Consider the following 18,266-nt stretch of genomic DNA (forward strand, 5'->3'; position numbering starts at 1 on the left):
TCCGTAGCTCCCGCCGCCGCTCCCGAACGGGGGTTTGGTCCCCGGGGCAGTGGGGGCACACGGAACGGAGTGTGCAAAGGTGTGGGGGGGGGGGCTGCATGCACCGATACGGCCGTGCACCGGGAGGAGGGGGTGGGGTGGGTGGTGCAGGAGCCCTGCCCCGGTACCGGCCGTGCACGGAGGGGCTGAGCACCCCCGGGTGCAGGATCCGTGCACCGGGAGAGCAGCAGGTGTCCCCGCCCCCACCTCCTGCCCGGTTGCTCGGCGATTCCTCGCAGCCCCAGCCGCCTCCCGGGCCGTCCGTCCGCCGGGCTTCCCCCTCCCCGTCCCGGACCCCGCCGCACCGGGACCGGCGGGGGGTGGGACCCACCTCTGCCCTCCGCCTGCGTTGCCCCTTTAAGGCGCGGTGGAGCTGTCACGTGGTGTCCCTTAGCCGAGCGCTTCCTGCGAGCGCGGCGGAAGTGACGTCGGGGCGGCCGCCGCGATGGCGGCACCGAAGGTGAAGCAGGACATGGCTCCGCCGGGCGGGTACGGGCCCATCGACTACAAACGGCACCTCCCGCGTCGCGGCATCTCAGGTGGGCGCCGGATGGCGAGCGGAGCCGGGACGGGCCCGGGAGGCTCCGCGGGGGAGGCCCGGCCCGGCCCCTGCCCCTACTCGCCCCCTCCCCGGTGTCTCCGGTGTCTCCGGTACCGCCCCTCACCCGTTCCCCCCCCCCCCCCCCCCCCCCCGCAGGTTACAGCCTCTTCGCGCTCGGCATCGGCAGCCTCTTGCTGGGCTACTACACCCTCATCAAGTGGAACCGGGAACGCAGGTGCCGACTCCCCCCCCGCCCCCGGGGCTCCCCCCGGTCCCTCCCCGGGACTCTCCTCCGCCCCCGGTTCTCCCGTTTCACCCCCCGCCGCGATCCGCCTCCTCCGCGTCCCCTGTCCGGGACTCACCCTGCTCTCCCACCCGGGGGCTCACCGGTTCTGGCACCCCGGGATTCCCCCCCTCCGCCCCTCAGTGCTCCCCTGAAGCCCGGGACCCCCCCCCGCGGTGCCCCGCTGAGCTCTGACACCCCCCCGCCCCGTTCCCGGTGCAGGCGGCTGCTCATCGAGGACCTGGAGGCGCGGATCGCCCTGATGCCGCTGCTGCAGGCGGAGTCGGACCGCAGGTAACGGGAGGGGGGACGGACGGACACCCACCGGGCATCACGTCCCCACGCGTGGGGGCTCAGCCTTCCCCCCCCCCCGCCTTGCAGAACTCTCCGCCTGCTGCGGCAGAACCTGGATGAAGAGGCCAAAATCATGAAGGACGTTCCTGGCTGGAAGGTTTGTGACTCTCGGGTCGTGCCGGAGGTTGCCCCTCGGTTTATCCCCATCCTGGTGGGTTTGGGTCCGTGTCGGATCTCTTGGAAAGTTCCGATCGCCTGGGTTTGAAGAAGCTCCCCCCAGGAGCCAGCAGCGTGGGGGGGCTACACTGAGGGGTAAAAGCTCGTGTGTTGTTGTCTTCGTGGTCCCCCCTGTCAGGGCTTATAGCCGGGGGGGGGGACACACGCCGATCCCCTCTCCAGCGCTCTCTCCCCATCCAGGTCGGCGAGTCCCTGTTCCACACCGACCGCTGGGTCCCCCCGACGGTGGACGAGCTCTACTACCTGCGCCCCACCAGCGAGATGGACAACGAGAAGTTCGGGCTGCAGTACTATGTCTGACGCACCGGCACAGCACTTCCTGGCCTGCCAGCTTCCCCTGGCGCTGCGGGGCTGGGGGGGGGACTGGCGTGGGGGTGGCTGTTGTCAGGTGCCGCCTGTTCCAGCATCTGTTATTAAAAGCACTCGGATCTGCGGTGTCGGACACGGTGTCGTGCCTGCTCCTGTACGGTTCCGTATCCCCTGGTGGGAAACGGGGTTGTTCCTGGGGCGCTTGTTGCTTTTTCCCTGCTCCTGTGTCTCCGGGGGTCCTGGCTTTTGCTCCCCCCGGGGCTTCGGATCAGGGTGGGAGTGCGGGATGGACCATGAGAAGCGGCTGGTCGCTGCGGGGCTGAGCACGCTGCGCAGTTCCAGCTGCCAAAAGTGCCGGAATGGGGCTGGGTACCTGCCTGTCCCCTGCGGTGGGGACCGGTCCCTCGGTATCACGGTCGGGGGGCTGGCAGGGAGTGGGGGTTTGCGTTCGGGGTGGGGGGGCAGTTTGGGGGTAGACTCTGAGCTCACCCTGTGGTCGCTGATGCCGCAGATGCCAGGGCAGGGCAAACCCCACCAATTTGAGGTCTTTGACGTGTTCCCGTTGCTCAGGGGAAGGAAGGGGCTTCCCGGGGTCGCTGTGGGGTGCAGGCAGCTGCCCCCCCCCGCTGCCTGCGGGGCCGGGGGGGGTGGGGGGGTGTCACAGACCCGATTTGCCCGTGTGCCGGTCCCCAGCGGCAGCACCGTCCGCGGGAGGGGGGGGGGGGGTGTGCGGGGCGGGCCGGGGGCCGGTGCGATGCTCCCGGGGGGGGGCCGGGCCGGGCGGGGCGGGGGCAGCCGGAGCCGCCTCCCCCGGGCGGCACCGAGAAGCGCCGGGGTTTGGGGGGGGGGGGTAGTAGGGGGTCGAGCCGCCACCGTTCCCGCAGGGCTTCGCCGTCCCGCTGCCCGGTATGAGCTCCGCCACCGGCACCGGCCGGGAGCCGCCCCGGTACCTCAGGTAAGTCCCGGCCAGCCCCCCCCGGACCCCCCCACCCCGCCCCGGACCACGCGTTGGGAGAACCGGGAGCCCCGAGGGGGAGCTGGGGTCGCGCCGCGCCTGTGCCCATCACCGTGCGCCCGCACCGGGGCTGCCGGGGTTTGCCTCCGGAACGGCCGGGACCCCCCACCCGGTGCCTTGTCTCCCCCCCCGCCACCACCGGCTCACCCTGAGCTGGTCCCCGCTGCCCGCAGGGACGTGGCCGGTGCCGGGTCCCCGTGGGACGTGGTGGGGACCCCCGGGAGGGTCCCGGTGGTCCGGAGGGACCCCCCCCCCCCTCCCAGCCGCTGACCCAGGACCCCCTCCTTCGGATCTGCTGGGAAGCTCCCGGGCTCCTCCGGGCAGGGACACGGTGTCTCCGGTCCCCACGCGTGTTCCCCGGGACGGTCGGTCCCCCCGGGGCAATCCCACCCCGGGCTTCTCGTACCCCCCGAGCCGCGGGGGCGTTGGGGGGGGGGGGTTGGTACCCAAATAGCCTCGGTTGCCAGAGCAACTGCATCCCGGGTCTCCATGGCTGCGGCAGGGATGTCTCCGGCAGACGGTCCCCAGCGCGGGGAGCGGAGCTGGGGGGGTCCCACGGGGTGGGGGGGGGACACCCCGATCCCGAGCAGGGCTGGTGCCTCCGGTGTCCGCCCCCCTGCCCCGGCTTGCACCCCGGTGGGGGGTGGTCCCGTAGCCGAGCTGTGCCGGGGAGGGACGAGCGGTGGGCACGGAGCTGGGATGTGGAGCCGGGATGCAGAGGGGGGGGACACGGAGCTGGGGTGCAGAGCCCGGGGTGCGGGAGGGGGCACGGGAGGGACCCTCTGGAGCCCCTCGGCCCCTCTCCCTCCCGCTCCCCGTAAGGTCTCTGCCCCGTCAGCACAGCAGTGGCCCCGGCCATCCACCATCTCCTCTGGGAGAAACCAGTAACTGGGTTGAACTGGGTCAGACTGGGCTTTGCTGGCTCTCCCCTGGGCACTGAGGGGGACAGGAGCCCCATTTCCCCCCCCCTTCACCGCATCTCCAAGCCCTATAGCAAAGCCAAACTGCAAAGCCTGGGGAGGGCTGGGAGCGAACGTGCACCCCGGAGCATTTTGGGGAGGGGGACACACACTGCTCTCTGGGTGGGCAGCGAGCCAGCACCCAGGGAGCTCCGTGCTGTGTCCCCCCCCTGCCCGGGGACGATGCCAGGACAACGGGAGCCAGCCCGGGCCTGGGCCCAGGTTTCCCTGCCAGCAGTGATTACGGGCAATGTTCTCCCCTGGAGCAGACGTGGGGAATTTTGTCAGAGTCGAAACGCGCCTTTTGTTGGGTGACCGACAACACAGCTGCGCTGGGGCCCGCTTGGCTCTGCCAGCCCTGGCATGGCAAGGTGGGGGGACCGGGGGCTGGATTTGGCCCTTTTTCCCCTCTATTTGCCCCCAGGATCCTGCTGTGGGGCTGGGGCCGGGCTGGGACTCACTAGAGGGCACCAAAGGATTGGGGACTGGGATAGGATGGGATGGGATGGGGATGGATGGGATGGGAAAAGATGGGATGGGGCAGGATGAGTTTTTTCTGGGGGTCTGCCAGGATGGCCAGGGCACCGGGCTCTTGTGGGATCAGCCAGGACATGCAGGGGGCTGGGGGTGTCTATGGGATCAGCCAGAGCAGCCACAGGACGTGGGGTCAATGGGATCTGTCGGCGTGGCCAGGGGATGGGGTCTGTAGGGTCTTTGGGATCTGCCAGAGTGACAAGGGCATGGCAGGTCTGTGGCCAGACATGGGGGACATGTCCCCCAGACACCAGGGAACGTGGCTGGTCCATGGGGTCAGCCTGGACGGTGTGGGGCCACCCCACAGGCAGGGACCCGGCAGGACCCCGGCCCAGTAACCCCTCCAGTTCCCAGGGCCAGTAGCATCACACCATTCCTGCACGGCCAGCGGGTCCCCTTCCCTGCGGCTGGGACCTGGCGAGGTGTGAGTGTGCACCCCCAAACCGGGAGCATGGCCCAGTTGCCCCCGCAGGGCTGTGAGTTTTCATCCCTGGGCTGCTGGGATCCCGACTCCGGCCTCTCCCCGGAGCCAGATTTCACCGTCCCTTCCATAACAAGCGCGGCAGCACGCTGGAGCCGGCACACGCTGTTCCCATCCGCGGCGCAGGTGAGCCAACAGATGTGAGCAATTATTGTCCAATTTGGAGGCTCCCCGGTCCTGCCAACTTCTGGGCTCGGCAGCGAAGGAACAACCGCAGCATTGTTTGCCTTTATATAACAGCCCGATCCCCACGAGCCGGGGAAGGCTGCCAGGGCCCTGCCTCGCATGAAATACAGCCCCCACCCCGCAGTGCCGGGCCCCCGAATGCGCCGGCCGTGCACGTCCCCAGCCCCCAGCTGCTGGCCGTGCCCACCCCCAGCCCTGCAAGCCCCCAGCCCGCTCACCTGGTGCCCCCGAGCATCCCTTGCCCCACACCCCGGGGACGGAGCAGGGTCCCGAGGGGCTTGGTGCTGGGCGTGGGGGGGACACGTCCCCATCCTCACTGCTGTCTGCTTCCCCCCCCCCAGCAAGGCGGAGGCAGAGGCCATCGAGAAGGAGCTGCTGGAGGATTACCGGTTTGGGCGGCAGCAGCTGATCGAGATCTGGGGACATGCCTGTGCCATGGCCGTGACCAAGGTGAGGCGGCCAGTGGGGCCGGGGACACCCCACTGGGGCCGGGGGCTTCACTGCCGGCTGCTTTCCCACCCTCGTCCTGTCCCCCTGCGTGGCTTTTCCCACCCCGGACTGCGGTTTCCCTCCTGCCCCAGACCAAAGCATGGGGACAGGGGACGGGCAGGGCTCGTGGCAGAGCCGAGCGGGAAGCGATGCTCTGACTGTGCCAAGGCTGCAGCCTCTCCCTGGGTGGGTTTGGGTTGTTGGGGTTTTTTTTGCATTCCTCAGCCACCCTTCATTATTTCCCCTGGGGTGAATTGGGCTCACCTGGGGCCGTGGGTTACACTGTCCACGGGAGGGGGATGCTCAGCCCTTCCCGGGGTGTTGGCACTGCCGGGCACCGGCTGCCCTTGCCCTGTGTGGGCAGGAGGGTGCTGGGGGGGGATCCCCGGGGCTCCCCATGCCATGGCAGTGCTCTCCTGTTGCTGGGAGCCGTGGGCACTCGTGCTGGATGTGAGGAGGAGGAGGAGGAGGAGGAGGAGGAGAAGGCAGCAGCCGGGCTCTGGGCAGCGCCAGCGGAGGTGCAGCATCAAGGGCAGCTTTGTGCCTCGGAGCTCCGCGCCCGCCTGTCTCAGCTTTTCCGTTGGAGGTGTCTGGACCGTGCTCTGCCATCCCCTTCCCTAAGGGCAGAGGAGTTGCCTGAGGAGGGGAGATATTTGGGTGTTAGAGCCTCTCTGGATCCCGGGGCTGCCTCGGGGCTGGTCCTGGTCCCATGGCACGGGGCTGCCCACCCCTCCAGGGACCCCCGTATGACAGCATCCCTGGCTCCAGCACCAGCCCCAGCCAGGGAGAGCGGAGCTGAGCATTCTCCTCATGGGGCTGAGCATCCTCCTCTTCCTCATGGGGCTGAGCTAGGGAGAGCATCCATGGACCCCCAGCTCAGGCATCCCCCCCACTCAGCCAGGGTCCCCAGCATCGTCCCCTCCCGGCACGTCCCCGGGAGCCACGAGGCAGCTGGCAGCGTGGCAGGTTCTGGGGCAGGGCCAGGGCCAGGCAAGCGCGGCTTTGTCCAGCGCCCCGGCGGCTGCGAGCAGGCCGTGCCGCTCGGGTCTCTGGTGGTTGGATGGGACCAGGAGCCAGGCTCCGTGAGCAGGAAAAAAATCCGTCAATGGATAAACAGAGCCTCCCTTTGCAGGCTGCTGGTATGTGGAGCTCGCGGCCGCCTCCCTGCAGGCTGGCGGAGAGCCCTGTCCCGCCGCGGGCATCGTCCCTCTCCTGGGCATCATCCTCAACCCACCTTGGTCATCTTCATCCCACTGTGGGAGCTGTCGACATCCAACCGTGGGCATCGTCCGCATCCCACCGTGGGAACCATCTGCATCCCACCACAGGCATCATCCGCATCCCACTACAGGCCCTCTTCTGCCCTGGGTGCCATCCAAGTCCTGCCATGTGTGCCATCCTCATCCTGCTTTGGGCATTGTCCCCATCCCACCGCGCTGCCCACCCAGCAGCACATCCCCAGTGTGGGTCCATTCGCCCCTCAAGCCCTGTCCCTGGCACAGGGTGCCATCCCCAGGGCCAAACCGGGGGAGGAGGGGGCTCGGCGGTGCCACGACATCCCCGTCTCCTCTCGGCAGGCTTTCCCGCTGCCGTCCCTGCCGCGGAAGCAGCCCACGGTGCTGGTGGTGTGCGGCCCGGCGCAGAACGGGGCCATCGGGCTGGTGTGCGCCCGGCACCTGCGGATCTTTGTAGGTATCTTCCTCCCCTCCTCCTCCTCCTCCTCTTCATCCCCGAGCAGTGCCGGGCTCCAACGCCGCATCCCCACTCTCCACCGCGCAGGACTACGAGCCCACCATCTTCTACCCCAAACGCTCCCCGGACCCCCTGTACCAGGATTTCACGACGCAGTGTGAGAAGATGGACATCCCCTTCCTCTCCTACCTCCCCACCGAGGTAAGCCCCCCTGGAGCCGCTGCCGCCGCGCTCACCGGCTGACGTGGTTGAGTTTATTATTCTTTTTTTATTCCTTCCCCCCGCTCCCGCCCCCGGCTCTGCTGGGAGCCCGGGGATGCCATGAAATCCAGCGGCGGCTGCCGCGGCCCCGCCAGCCACCGGCTCTGTTGTTGTTGGAAGCGCCAGGCTCAGCGAGAGGAATGTGACCCGAAAACGTTGCCCTGGCCGGGGCTGAGTGTCTCGGCGTGCCGGGTTCTGCCCCGCCATCAGGGCCTCGTGTCCCCCCCCCCTCCCTGCCTCAGCTGGGACGGGGAGGGGGGACATTTTTTGGCACTAGTTGCTGGGTGAGCCTATTTATGCAGGAAGACGGGATCCCTGCGTGGGGCTCAGTGCCTGTCCCATGGAGGGGGTGGCCAGGGGACCCCCCCACACACACCGTGTCCCATTCCCCCCCCCACAAGGTGCAGCTGATCAACGATGCCTACAACGCCGTGGTGGACGCCGTGCTGGGAGCCGAGGCGGAGGCGGCCGAGGGGAGGGAGCCCTGTGCCGCCATCCTGGCCACCCTGAAGCATGTCCGCATCCCCATCGTCAGCCTGGATGTGCCCTCAGGTCCGGCACCGTGCTCAGCACCCCTTTCCCGGGCAGGATGGGATCCCCCCCCCCAGTCTGGTGCTCCCCATATCCTGGGCTTGTCACCCTGCCCACCATGGCATCACCCCGGGCTCAGTGCCTGGGTGGCCGGGGAGCCCCCGCGGTGCCCTCCCAGGGTGGGGACAGCCCTGGAGAGCCCCCACTTGGCCCCCCCCTCCCAAGTCTGGCAGCATCCCCACCAGGAGCCAGGGCTGGCGGCCGCTTTCTGTGGATGCGTTCAGGGCATCCACGATAAATAACAAACTCCCTGAACTGAGACATGATGTAATTTGAAAACACCCGGGTGTCTGGTGGCCAGGCCTGGAATTGCCATCACACACACACCCCCCCCCGCTGCATCCCCCCCCCCCCCCCCCCGCCGCAGGAGCAAACAGGAGCCCTCGGCACGGCCGCTGGTGAATCCCCACCAAGAAAAACCCCACACGGTGCCAGGACGCAGCTAGAGCCGCACAGGGTGGCAATACCAGTGGGGGGACACACGCACCCCATCCTCCCTGTGCCCTCCCCATCTCTGTCACCCCCAGAGCATCCTCCACCAGCACACCAGCTCGGAGCTGCTGGCAGCACCGCGTCCCCTGGGGTCACCCCCTGACCCTCTCCCCGTGGTTTTTTTTTGCCATCGCAGGGTGGGACGTGGAGGCCGGGAGCAGCGGTGGGATCAGCCCCGATGTCCTGGTGTCGCTGTCGGCGCCCAAGCAGTGTGCCCGTCGCTTTCTGGGCCGCCAGCACTTCGTGGCCGGTCGATTCCTTCCCTACGACGTGCAGAAGAAGTTTGAGCTCAACCCACCCAAGTACCCCGGCACCGAGTGCGTGGTGGCCCTGTGAGCCCCCCCGGGAATAAAGCACTTGGTGGCTCTTCCTTGGGGTCGGTGTCTTCCTGGGGACACGGGGTGAGGGGACGGTGGTCTCCCGGCAGGGTTTGGGCTGGGGGATTGTGCCGGGACTTGACCCCACACTCCATCCGTACCAGGGGACTCGGCCCCCTGCACAGCTCAACACCCCCCATGCTGCATCCCCTGGGACCTGTCACCAACCTGCTTTTGGGGACAGACCCGACGTGACCTCCTCTATCACCCACCCCATGGGGATGTGGGCAACTGCCAGGGTCCCGTGGGTGGCTGCAGGGTCCCCAGTGCTGCCACATCCCCCCCTAGCCTGAAACCCTCAAATGTGCTGGGGAAGGGCTGCAGGAGCAGCCCCCTCGTTATGGGGTGTTTAATTAACAGGGAGGGCAGTGACAAATCACCGCTGGGGACCGTCTCCACCTGTCCCAGCAGAGAAGGTGTTCTTGACCCTGCAAGAGCGCTGGGAGCTACTTCCCCCCCCCACCGGGGAGCTCCGTGCAGCCGGAGTTTTGGGGAATGCAGGGAATGTGCTGGGATTTCTGTCGGCCGGGCTGCGAGAGGGGGCTGTGGTCCCCAGCTGTGGGCGGCTGCAGTTTGGGGGTGACCCTGAGGGGGGGTCCCCACCCCCCCCACCTGCCATCACACACCAGCACCGCTGGGCGCTTTGCATCCTGCAGCCCCACAGGGCAGTTTGGGCCATGGGTGCACCAAGCTCTGCCCGGCCTCAGCTCCAGCTCGGCATCGGGACACGGCGCGGCTCTGGCACACCCACGTGAGCCAGGTCACGGCGCGGGCGCCCACCGGCCCCCGCCAGCCCTCCGTGCCCCAAGGCAACGGGTGCCAAGGGAGTGCTGGCACCCCGACCCCAACCGCAGGAGCGCCGAGGCCGGGCTCGCTCGGCTTTTTCCCTTCCCTCCCCTCCACATTCCCAAGCGCATCCAATTTTAGCAGCTCTGCAAAAACAAACCCTCAAGTTTCCCGGGCTGGAGCGGCAAGCGGCAGCGTGCGGCCGGCTCGCTGGGGAGGGCTCCTTCCCGCTTCCCTCTTGACACCGATCCAGCCCCGGCAGAGCCGACGGCCCCGAGTGCCAGGAGCCGATTGCTGCTGTCTGCCGGCGCGAGGGGGAAAGGCCTCATATATAGACCCACGGTGCCGCCACGCTCGCAGACGCCGGCCGACCTGCCGCCGCGAGGGCAGCCATGGGGGAGCTGGCACTGGCCCTCCTGGCTCTCGCCGCCCTGCACGGTGCCGGGGCGTCAGGTAAGGCCGGGGTCTGCCGTCTAACCGTGGCACGGCGAACCCATCTGTGCCACCCTCCCGGGGGGCTGGCGGCGGCGATACGGGGCAGGATGGGGATGGGGCTGAGCGCTCGCCAGATGTGCGCTGGGGCCAGATGTGTGCCAGGGTCAGAGGTGTGCCAGGGTTGTGGCCATGGCCAGGAGCGGTCCCTCTGGCATCGGATGGTGGGAGGATGCATTGGCGAGGCTCAGGGCGGCTTTGTCCTCTCTTTGGCCATGTCACCCGAGGGACGGGGACGTGTCCTGCGCTGTGTGATGGCTGAGCACCTGCGGGAAGCCCTGGCTGGCTCGGCAGCGCCAGCTGCTCCATGGGGCTTTTGCCTCCCGGTGCTGAGCCCCCTCCAGCCCCATGGGGGTCTCTGCAAGGTGCCAAGAGCAGCATCCGTGCCAGACTGAGCCAGGAATGTCCCTGGACTGGGGACAAAATTCATCCACCTGCAGAACAGGGGCTGCGAGGGGTCCGGCTGTCCCCCAGCTCCCTGCCACCTGGGGAAGGGACAGGAGGTGGCAGGGTCGAGGCTCCAACTTTGCTGTGGGATTGCTGCTGGTGGAGGGATGGTGCCCACTGCATGCCTGTGCGGTGCCCATTGCATGCCCGTGGGGTACTCACAGTGGTCCAGGTTGCACAGGGGTGTCTTGAGTGTTCGGCAGCATCCCGTCCAGTGCCTGTCAGTGTCAGGCACCAGGGGCCAGGTTTCTCTCCAGGGACCTGCTCCCCGCATCCATCCCCTCCAGCACAGCTGAACCCTCCCGTCTCAGCACCCCGGATCACCTGCACGAAGGGCAGGCAGGGCTGCCCTTAGAGACCCCGGCTCACCAGGGTACACTCCGATGGGATGTGGCCAGCCGGGCTCAGTGGGAGCTGCCGGGGGGGACACCCTCCACCTGGGATTCACGGCGAGCCCCACTGCACTGGCCACTGCCGCGGCACCGGCTCCGCTTGCCAGCTGCGGTTTTACAGCCCTATTACCTGCCTCCTCCCGGTTTGGCTGGTGGGGCTCGGCATGACGCCAGGTTCATGCCGTGTTCTCAGCATGGCGGGTGCGTGTGTGGGCACCCTGGCTCATCTCCCCATCCCCTATCACCCCTGGGGCCAGGCTCACCCCAGGGCAGCCGAGAGCTCATGGGCAGCATTTGCCCAGTGTGCAGCCTGTGGACACGGTGTGGGTGCTGGCGTGGCCGGACTCGCCACACGGCACCAGCCTCGGCTGCCCCTTGGTCCATCCCTGGCCAGCCAGGAGGCTGCAGCCTGTCCTCGGCCACCTTGGATGGTGACACCACCAGCCTGGTCCCGTGGAGCCTGTAAATCCTGTCCTGAGCCCCTCACCTGGCTGATGATGTGGGGCTGGGGGGGCTCAGGGTGGGGGGGGGGTCCCCATCCCCGCTGGGACATGGCATGTCCCAGCGCTGGCTGAGCTTTCCTTTGGTGCCCACAGCTTGGCAAGGGACCAGCTGGGCACCACTGGGTGCCCTGGGGAGAGCGTGCCCCAGCACCGGGTGCTCTCACCCTGTGCTTCCCGCAGAGCCCCTGGAGAACAACTCGGAGCCGGGCAAGAGCGGCGCGGCGGGGAAGCCCTGGAAAGCAGCTCCCAGCCTGGCAGACCTCGACCTGGACACGGCAGGTACGGCTGTCCCTGAGCCCCCCGTGTCATCGGGTCCTGCAGTTGGGACACCCCAAAGGGGCTGCACGGGGTGATGCCCACCATGCCAGCCCAGGAGGTGCCATCTCCCCCCGTAGCAGTGTCCCCACGGGACCCTCGCAGCAAGGACGTGATGTCCACCCTGCGCTCCCCAAAGCTCCGCATCCCCCGGTGCTCTCCATCCCCATGTGCTTTCATCTGTTCATCCTTTGTCCATGGAGCCCTCGATGTCCCCGAGCTGTCCCCAGCCCCGGTGACACCCCGGGGTGCTCAGGGACCGCAGGGCTGCTCCCCACCCGCGCGCTCAGGGCTCGCTCCGTCCCAGGGAGAGGAGCCGAGTGGACGTCCTGGTTCAATATCGACCACCCCGGGGGGGACGGGGACTACGAGAGCCTGGAGGCCATTCGCTTCTACTACCGTGGACGCGTCTGCGAGCGGCCGGTGGCCATCCAGGCCCGCACCACCGAGTGGGAGCTGCCCGAGGACGTGGGCGAGGTGGTGCACGTCAGCCCCAAGAAGGGTTTTCGCTGCATCAACAAGGAGCAGCCGCAGGGCAAGACCTGCTCCAACTACCACATCCGATTCCTCTGCCCACTGGGTGAGTGCCCGTCCCCGCTGCGTCCCACCCACCCCCCGGACCCTGCTGGCATGTTGAGGGGGGGGCCATACCCATTGCTTGCTCGTCATCCCCCCGCTGCCGCATCCCACCGGGTGCTGCCGGAGCTGCGGCTACACCAGACCCACCCGCTCCAGCAGTCACCCCTTGGGTCCATCATCCCGGGGGCAACGCGCCCCTTACAGAGCTGGGTGCGAGCGCTGGGTTCCCAGTTAATGCTTTTGCCCCCCCACCCCCCAGAGCACATCTACTGGTCGCACTGGTCCTCCTGGAGCCCCTGCTCGCGCAGCGCCTGCGGCAGCAGCGGCACCCAGACCCGCACCCGCCGATGCGTCAATGCCCGGCTGGTGGCCGCGCTCAAGGAGCTCAAGTGCAAGGGCAAAGCCGTGGAGCGCCGGCCGTGCAGCGCCGGCCCCTGCCCAGGTAGGGACCGCGGCATCCCTGCCGGCACCCACTTGCCCCCCGGCCACCACTCGCTGCCTGGTGCCGGTCACCTCCGGCTCCTCTCCCGGTCCCCATTGCCAGCGGCACGAGGGGTCCCCGAGGGGCCGTTGGCGCGCAGTGGCTGCCCCCCACGCCGACGCGGCAGCTCCACGGGCGAAGCAGCCTCCGCCTGCGCATTATCAGCTTAATTGCAATAACAGAGGCCGTGTTGGTAAAAATAGCTTGGCAGGGGTGCGCGGGGGTGAGCCGGGGCTGGCCGGGCACGGGTGACTGGATGGAGCCTCCCCGGTTGGGGACCCCCTCATGTCCCCGTGGTGCGGGACCACCCCGGGCTGGGGGCTGGGGTGGAGCGGGGTGCCCGATCCCTGCCCGGCGTCTCCCCCGCAGAGTCAGCATGGATGGAGTGGGGGACCTGGGGCCCCTGTTCTCGCAGCTGCGGCAGTGCCGGGACACGTGTCCGGCGCCGGAGCTGCAAGAAAGCCAAGAAAGTGCCGTGCGCTGGCCGTCCCACCGAGGTGCAGAAATGTCCCCCCTCGCCCTGCCCAGGTACCTGCCCTCGGGGACACGGGAACCCCCTCCCCGGTGTCCCCCCCCGAGCCGCGTGGCCCCACCGCCAGCCATGCCCATGGGTTCTGAGCGCCGTGCCACCCCCGCAGCCTGCCCTGAGCGCACGCTGCAGGGCACCGTCGTCTCCGCCACCGGCACGGCGCTGCCAGATGCCCGCATCTACCTGGAGGGCCGCCCGCCGGTGCTGCTGGCCCGCAGCGATGCCGACGGGCGCTTCGCCGCGGCGGGGCTGTGCGAGGGCACCGCTGCCAACGTCAGCGCCCACCGGGAGGGCTTCGCCCCAGGACTAGCACCCATCGTCTCCAACGGCTCCGGCGTGGCGGTGGCGAATGTGACGCTGCAGAGACTGGGTGAGCATCGCGGCGCGGGGCACAGGGCTGAGCCGTGCAACCCTCGAGGGATTTCCCCGAGGGATGCGTGGTGGGGGGGAGCGATCCGGGGGGGGCGGCCAAGGCTTGTTGCACCCTCTGCCGCCTTCCTCCCCTGCAGAGAAACCCTACATGGTGCTGCACCCCAAGGCAAAGGTGCGGGTGGCCGGGCAGGAGGTGACCTTCTGCTGCAAAGCCTCGGGCACCCCCGTGCCCAAGAAATACTACTGGTGAGCAGGGTCCGGGCGGCAGAACGCCACGGCTGGGGATGGTGGGGAAAGGCAGCGCCGGCCACATCCCCGCTGAGCCCGTCCCAATGTCCCCACAGGTACCACAACGGGACGCTGCTGGAGAGGAAGGTGTACCGGTATGGCAGCCACCTGGTGCTGCGGGGGCTGGCGCCGGAGCAGGCTGGCACCTACCACTGCAAAGCCAGCACTGAGGCGGGCGCCATCAAATCGGCGCCGGCACAGCTCACCGTGCTGGGTGAGAACGGGATGGGCTTTGTTAGCGGCAGCATCGTGCTGGGATGGGGTGTGCGGTGGGGAGGGTCACCCTAACCGCCTGTCTCCCCTCGTTCCCCCCCACCCAGCCCAGGGCCAGCAGAGCTGCAAGCCAGAGCCTGAGCCGAGCCTCGTGGAGCTGCCCAGCGAGTGCCCGCAGGATGCCGCCGGCTCCCGCTACTACGACGTGGGTCGCTGTGCGCCCACCCCGTGTGCCGGCGGCCCGGCCGAGCGGTCGGGGTGCGGAGCGGACACGGGGCACTGCTGCGGGGTGCGGAGGATGGAGATGCGGGAGATCCCCTGTGCCGGCTTCGTGCTGCCCATCAAGGTGGTGGCCGAGTGCGGTTGCGGACCCTGCACCCAGCCCCGCATCCTGGTGCAGGGACGGGTGACGGCAGCTGACACCGGCGAGCCCCTGCGCTTCGGGCAGATCTTCCTGGGTGGGAGGAAGGTCGGCTTCACCGGCTACAAGGGCTCCTTCACCATTGAGGTGCCGCCGGACACGCAGCGCTTGGTGGTTCGCTTCGTGGACCGGCAGCAGAGGTTGGTGGATGCCGTCAAGGTCCTGCCCTTCAACCGCCGTGGCGGTGCCATCTACCAGGAGGTGAAGATGCTGCGGAAGAAGGAGCCGGTGGATCTGGACGGCAGCCGGAGCAACGCCATCCCGCTAGGGGAGGCGAGCGGCCAGGAGCCCATCGGGGAGCTTGTCCTTCCCGCCGGCATCTTCCTCCGTCCCTCTGGGGAGGTCTTCAGAGGCACAGTCAAAGCCAGCGTCACCTTCCTGGACCCCAGGGACATGGCAACAGCCAGCGCCGCCTCCAGTGACCTCAGCTTTGCCAACGCCGAGGGGGAGATCGTTCCCTTGCGGACCTACGGCATGTTCGCTGTAGATTTTCTGGAAGGGGAGAGCGGCGCGGCGTTGCAGACAGGGCCGGTGGAGGTGCGGATGGATGCGGGGCAGGTCCGGATGCCGGAGCACCTGCAGAAGATGAAGTTGTGGTCCTTGAACCCTGAGACCGGCTTGTGGGAGGAGGAGGGGGTCCTCCGGCCAGCCAGGGGGAACCGGGGAAAGAGGGAGGAGAGGACCTTCTTGGTGGGGAACCTGGAGATCCGGGAGCGGCGTCTTTTCAACCTGGACGTGCCGGAGGACCGCCGCTGCTTCGTCAAGGTCAGAGCTTACAGCAATGAGAAGTTCAACCCCTACGAGCAACTGGAAGGGGTGGTCATCAGCCTCATCAACCTGGAGCCCCAGCCCGGCTATCCTGCCAACCCCCGGGCGTGGGGTCGCTTCGACAGCGTGGTGACAGGTCCCAACGGAGCCTGCCTGCCTGCTTTCTGCGACGGCCAGCGCCCCGACGCCTACTCGGCGTATGTCACTGCCACGCTGGGTGGGGAGGAGCTGGAAGCCGTGGCCTCCAGCCCCAAGCTCAACCCCAATGCCATTGGGGTGTCCCAGCCCTACCTGGGCAAGCTGGGCTACCGTCGGTTGGACCACGATGACCCCAACTTGAAGAAGACAGCTTTCCAAATCAACGTGGCCAAGCCTGACCCCAACAACGTTGATGAGACCAACGGTCCCATCTACCCTTACCGCAGCCTTGAGGAGTGCGAGGAGGCGCCGGTCAGCGCCAACCACCTCCGCTTCTACCGCGTGGAGGTGGACAAGTATGAGTACAATGTGGTGCCCTTCAAGGAGAGCGACCTGACCTCCTGGACCGGCGACTACCTCTCGTGGTGGCCCAACCCTCAGGAGTTCAGGGCTTGTTTCATCAAGGTACAGATTGAGGGGCCGCAGGAGTACATGGTGAGGTCCCGTAATGTGGGGGGCAGCCACCCCCGCACCCGGGGGCAGCTCTACGGGCTGCGTGACACCCGTAGCGTGCGGGATACGCTGTTGGAGAACACCTCAGGTGCCTGCGTGGAGTTCAAGTGCAGCGGTATGCTCTTCGACCAGAGCCTGGTGGATCGCACCTTGGTCTCCATCGTCCCCCAAGGCAGCTGCCACCGCACGGCCGTCAACAGCCTCCTCCGGGACTACCTGAGCCGTCACCCGCCTGTGGCAGACAACAACCACACGGCCGCCTTCACCATGCTGGCACCGGTCGACCCGTTGGGTCACAACTACGGCATCTACACGGTGACGGACCAGAACCCGCGGTTGGCCAAGGAGATCGCCATCGGCCGTTGCTTTGATGGCACCTCCGACGGCTTCTCGCGGGAGATGAAGGCGGATGCGGGTACGGCCGTCACCTTCACCTGCCAGGAGCGGCCGCCGGGGCGGGAGAGCTTCTTCCAGCGCTTGCTGACGGCCCCGGCCGAGGCGCTGGCCGAGATCCGGCGGGAGATGGGGGCCGGCGAGATGCGCCGGGCTCCCCCCGAGGTGATGGACTTCGCCTCCGGCGCCCGAGCCCTGGGCCCCACGGCCACCCTCCGGACCCCCAGCAGCCGCCGGAGGATGGGCCGGATCCAGGGGCAGCCGTGAGTGCCACATCCCCCCCCCATGCCCCCTCCCCGGCTCAGCTCCGCCCTCCTTTTCCCCGTCGCTTTTACCCGCACTCATTTATAATGACCAAGGGGGGGACACGCACGCACGGGACACGTGAAGTGGGACCCCCCGCCATGCCCCCGGGGGACAGTGGGGCAGGGGACCACCGGGACGCGGGGAGGGGGGGTGACAGCGGGTAGCCCCCGCCGGCCTCATCAGCCCCCCCCCTGGTGCTGCCCCTGCCCTCGCCCCCAGCCCCGTGCGGGGCAGCTCTTGGTGCTCAGCCCCGGGGACCGCGGTGCCGGTGGTGCCGGCAGCGGGGCCGCGGCCCCACAGGGGTTATTTAAATAAAAAAGAATAAAAGAGGGGGTGGAAGCAAATAGGGGAAGGGGCTGGGATGGGAAGGGGTCCCCTGCCCGGCGCTCCGTCCCGTGCCCATCGGCAGGGCTCCCGTGTGCCTGTGCCGGGGCCAGCGTTGGCCGAGGGTGCCGGGAGCTGGGAGCACCCACTGCTTCCCTGCCCTGTACCCCACAAGGAAACATGGGGTTTCTTTGGGGGAAAAAAGCCCAAGGATGTGGAGAAAAAGCCCTCCCTGCGCTCTCTGCCCCGGCGTGGTGCGGTGCCAGCGATGTGGCCACAGTGCCAGCTCTCCGGCTGCGGTGCCAGCTCTCTGGCCGGGTGCGGGGGCTCGGCGGTGGGCGGCGTGCCTGGGATGCCGAGCTCAGTCCCCGCGCCCTTCATCTGAGCTCAGGACAGAGCCCGGCCAGGCCTGATCCTGCACCCATCCTGCTCCACCAACCCGGCTATTTTGCCCTTGGGGAGCTTTTTGCCCCAACTACCTTTATCGCAGGCAAAAAAAATCCTCAAAACAGGCATTTCTTAACCCCCCCTCCCCAGCACAGGGAACCCCCCTCAACTCCTGGGGTGTGCCGGGGCCAGGGAAGCAAGCGAGAGGCGATTGCAGGATGCGACCCAGTGGCAGCGGTGCCGGCACGCACCGAGGGCACGTGCGGATTTGTACATTATTTATTACAAAATATAAGGTTGTGTGTACACCCACCTGGCTGCTGGGCTTCTCCGGGGGTGCCCAGACCCGTGTTCCCCCCCCCCCAACTCCTGCCCCATCGCCTCCCGCCCTGCACGGTAGCACCGTCCCGGCGGCTCCTGTTTGCCTTGGGCCCGGTTCAGCCGGCTGGCGGCGGTGCAGGGGGAACCGCGCCAGCTCCCCGTGGCCGGGGGACGTGGCAGCTGAGGGGGGGAGACACACACATCCATCCAGCCCCTCAGCCCCCTTGGCACAGGGATGCACCCAGCACAGGAGCTGGAGACCCACTGGGTGACCCCAGCCAGGGTGAAGGGCAGCAAGTCCGTTTTGGACGTCTGTCTGTCCCCCCTGGGTTGCGGTACTGGGTGGGTTTCGCAGGCATCCCCCACACACACACCCCGTGCCCCATCCCACCCGTGGCTCCCGGCGGATGCTGTAATGGAACAGGCTGCATTTACGGGGCCAAACCCCCCCCCCCGCTCCCGGGACAACGTTTCCCTTTTACAACATGGTTTGGCCGTGACGCGGCATTTTTTCACCC

General features: G+C 68.1%; 3 protein-coding genes across 5 annotated transcripts; all 3 read left to right on the forward strand.

Moving 5' to 3' along the window:
* The first annotated feature begins 419 nt into the window (after nucleotides 1–419).
* Nucleotides 420–1,836, forward strand: NDUFA13 (NADH:ubiquinone oxidoreductase subunit A13). Its single transcript, XM_069790487.1, has 5 exons — nucleotides 420–578; nucleotides 737–815; nucleotides 1,086–1,157; nucleotides 1,245–1,314; nucleotides 1,575–1,836. The coding sequence occupies exons 1-5, from the start codon at nucleotides 485–487 to the stop codon at nucleotides 1,692–1,694; spliced, it is 435 nt and encodes a 144-aa protein (XP_069646588.1). The 5' UTR covers nucleotides 420–484; the 3' UTR covers nucleotides 1,695–1,836.
* Nucleotides 1,837–2,565: 729 nt separating this feature from the next.
* Nucleotides 2,566–8,773, forward strand: YJEFN3 (YjeF N-terminal domain containing 3). Of its 2 annotated transcripts, XM_069790489.1 has the most exons (6): nucleotides 2,566–2,658; nucleotides 5,220–5,328; nucleotides 6,945–7,055; nucleotides 7,147–7,260; nucleotides 7,722–7,872; nucleotides 8,540–8,773. In XM_069790489.1, exons 1-6 carry the CDS (start codon nucleotides 2,612–2,614, stop codon nucleotides 8,737–8,739), a joined length of 732 nt encoding a protein of 243 aa, XP_069646590.1. In that variant the 5' UTR covers nucleotides 2,566–2,611; the 3' UTR covers nucleotides 8,740–8,773. The 2 variants fall into 2 exon arrangements, with proteins under 2 accessions (XP_069646590.1, XP_069646589.1); XM_069790488.1 differs by lacking the exon at nucleotides 2,566–2,658 and having other exon boundaries at nucleotides 4,847–5,328.
* Nucleotides 8,774–9,873: 1,100 nt separating this feature from the next.
* On the forward strand, nucleotides 9,874–17,735 carry CILP2 (cartilage intermediate layer protein 2). Of its 2 annotated transcripts, XM_069790491.1 has the most exons (9): nucleotides 9,874–10,019; nucleotides 11,581–11,679; nucleotides 12,023–12,295; nucleotides 12,554–12,736; nucleotides 13,145–13,303; nucleotides 13,414–13,674; nucleotides 13,814–13,922; nucleotides 14,021–14,178; nucleotides 14,285–17,735. In XM_069790491.1, exons 1-9 carry the CDS (start codon nucleotides 9,959–9,961, stop codon nucleotides 16,675–16,677), a joined length of 3,696 nt encoding a protein of 1,231 aa, XP_069646592.1. In that variant the 5' UTR covers nucleotides 9,874–9,958; the 3' UTR covers nucleotides 16,678–17,735. The 2 variants fall into 2 exon arrangements, with proteins under 2 accessions (XP_069646592.1, XP_069646591.1); XM_069790490.1 differs by lacking the exon at nucleotides 9,874–10,019 and having other exon boundaries at nucleotides 10,863–11,679.
* The last annotated feature ends 531 nt before the right edge of the window (nucleotides 17,736–18,266 follow it).

The sequence above is a fragment of the Haliaeetus albicilla genome, chromosome 8, assembly GCF_947461875.1.
Source record: "Haliaeetus albicilla chromosome 8, bHalAlb1.1, whole genome shotgun sequence".
Lineage (NCBI taxonomy): Eukaryota > Metazoa > Chordata > Aves > Accipitriformes > Accipitridae > Haliaeetus > Haliaeetus albicilla.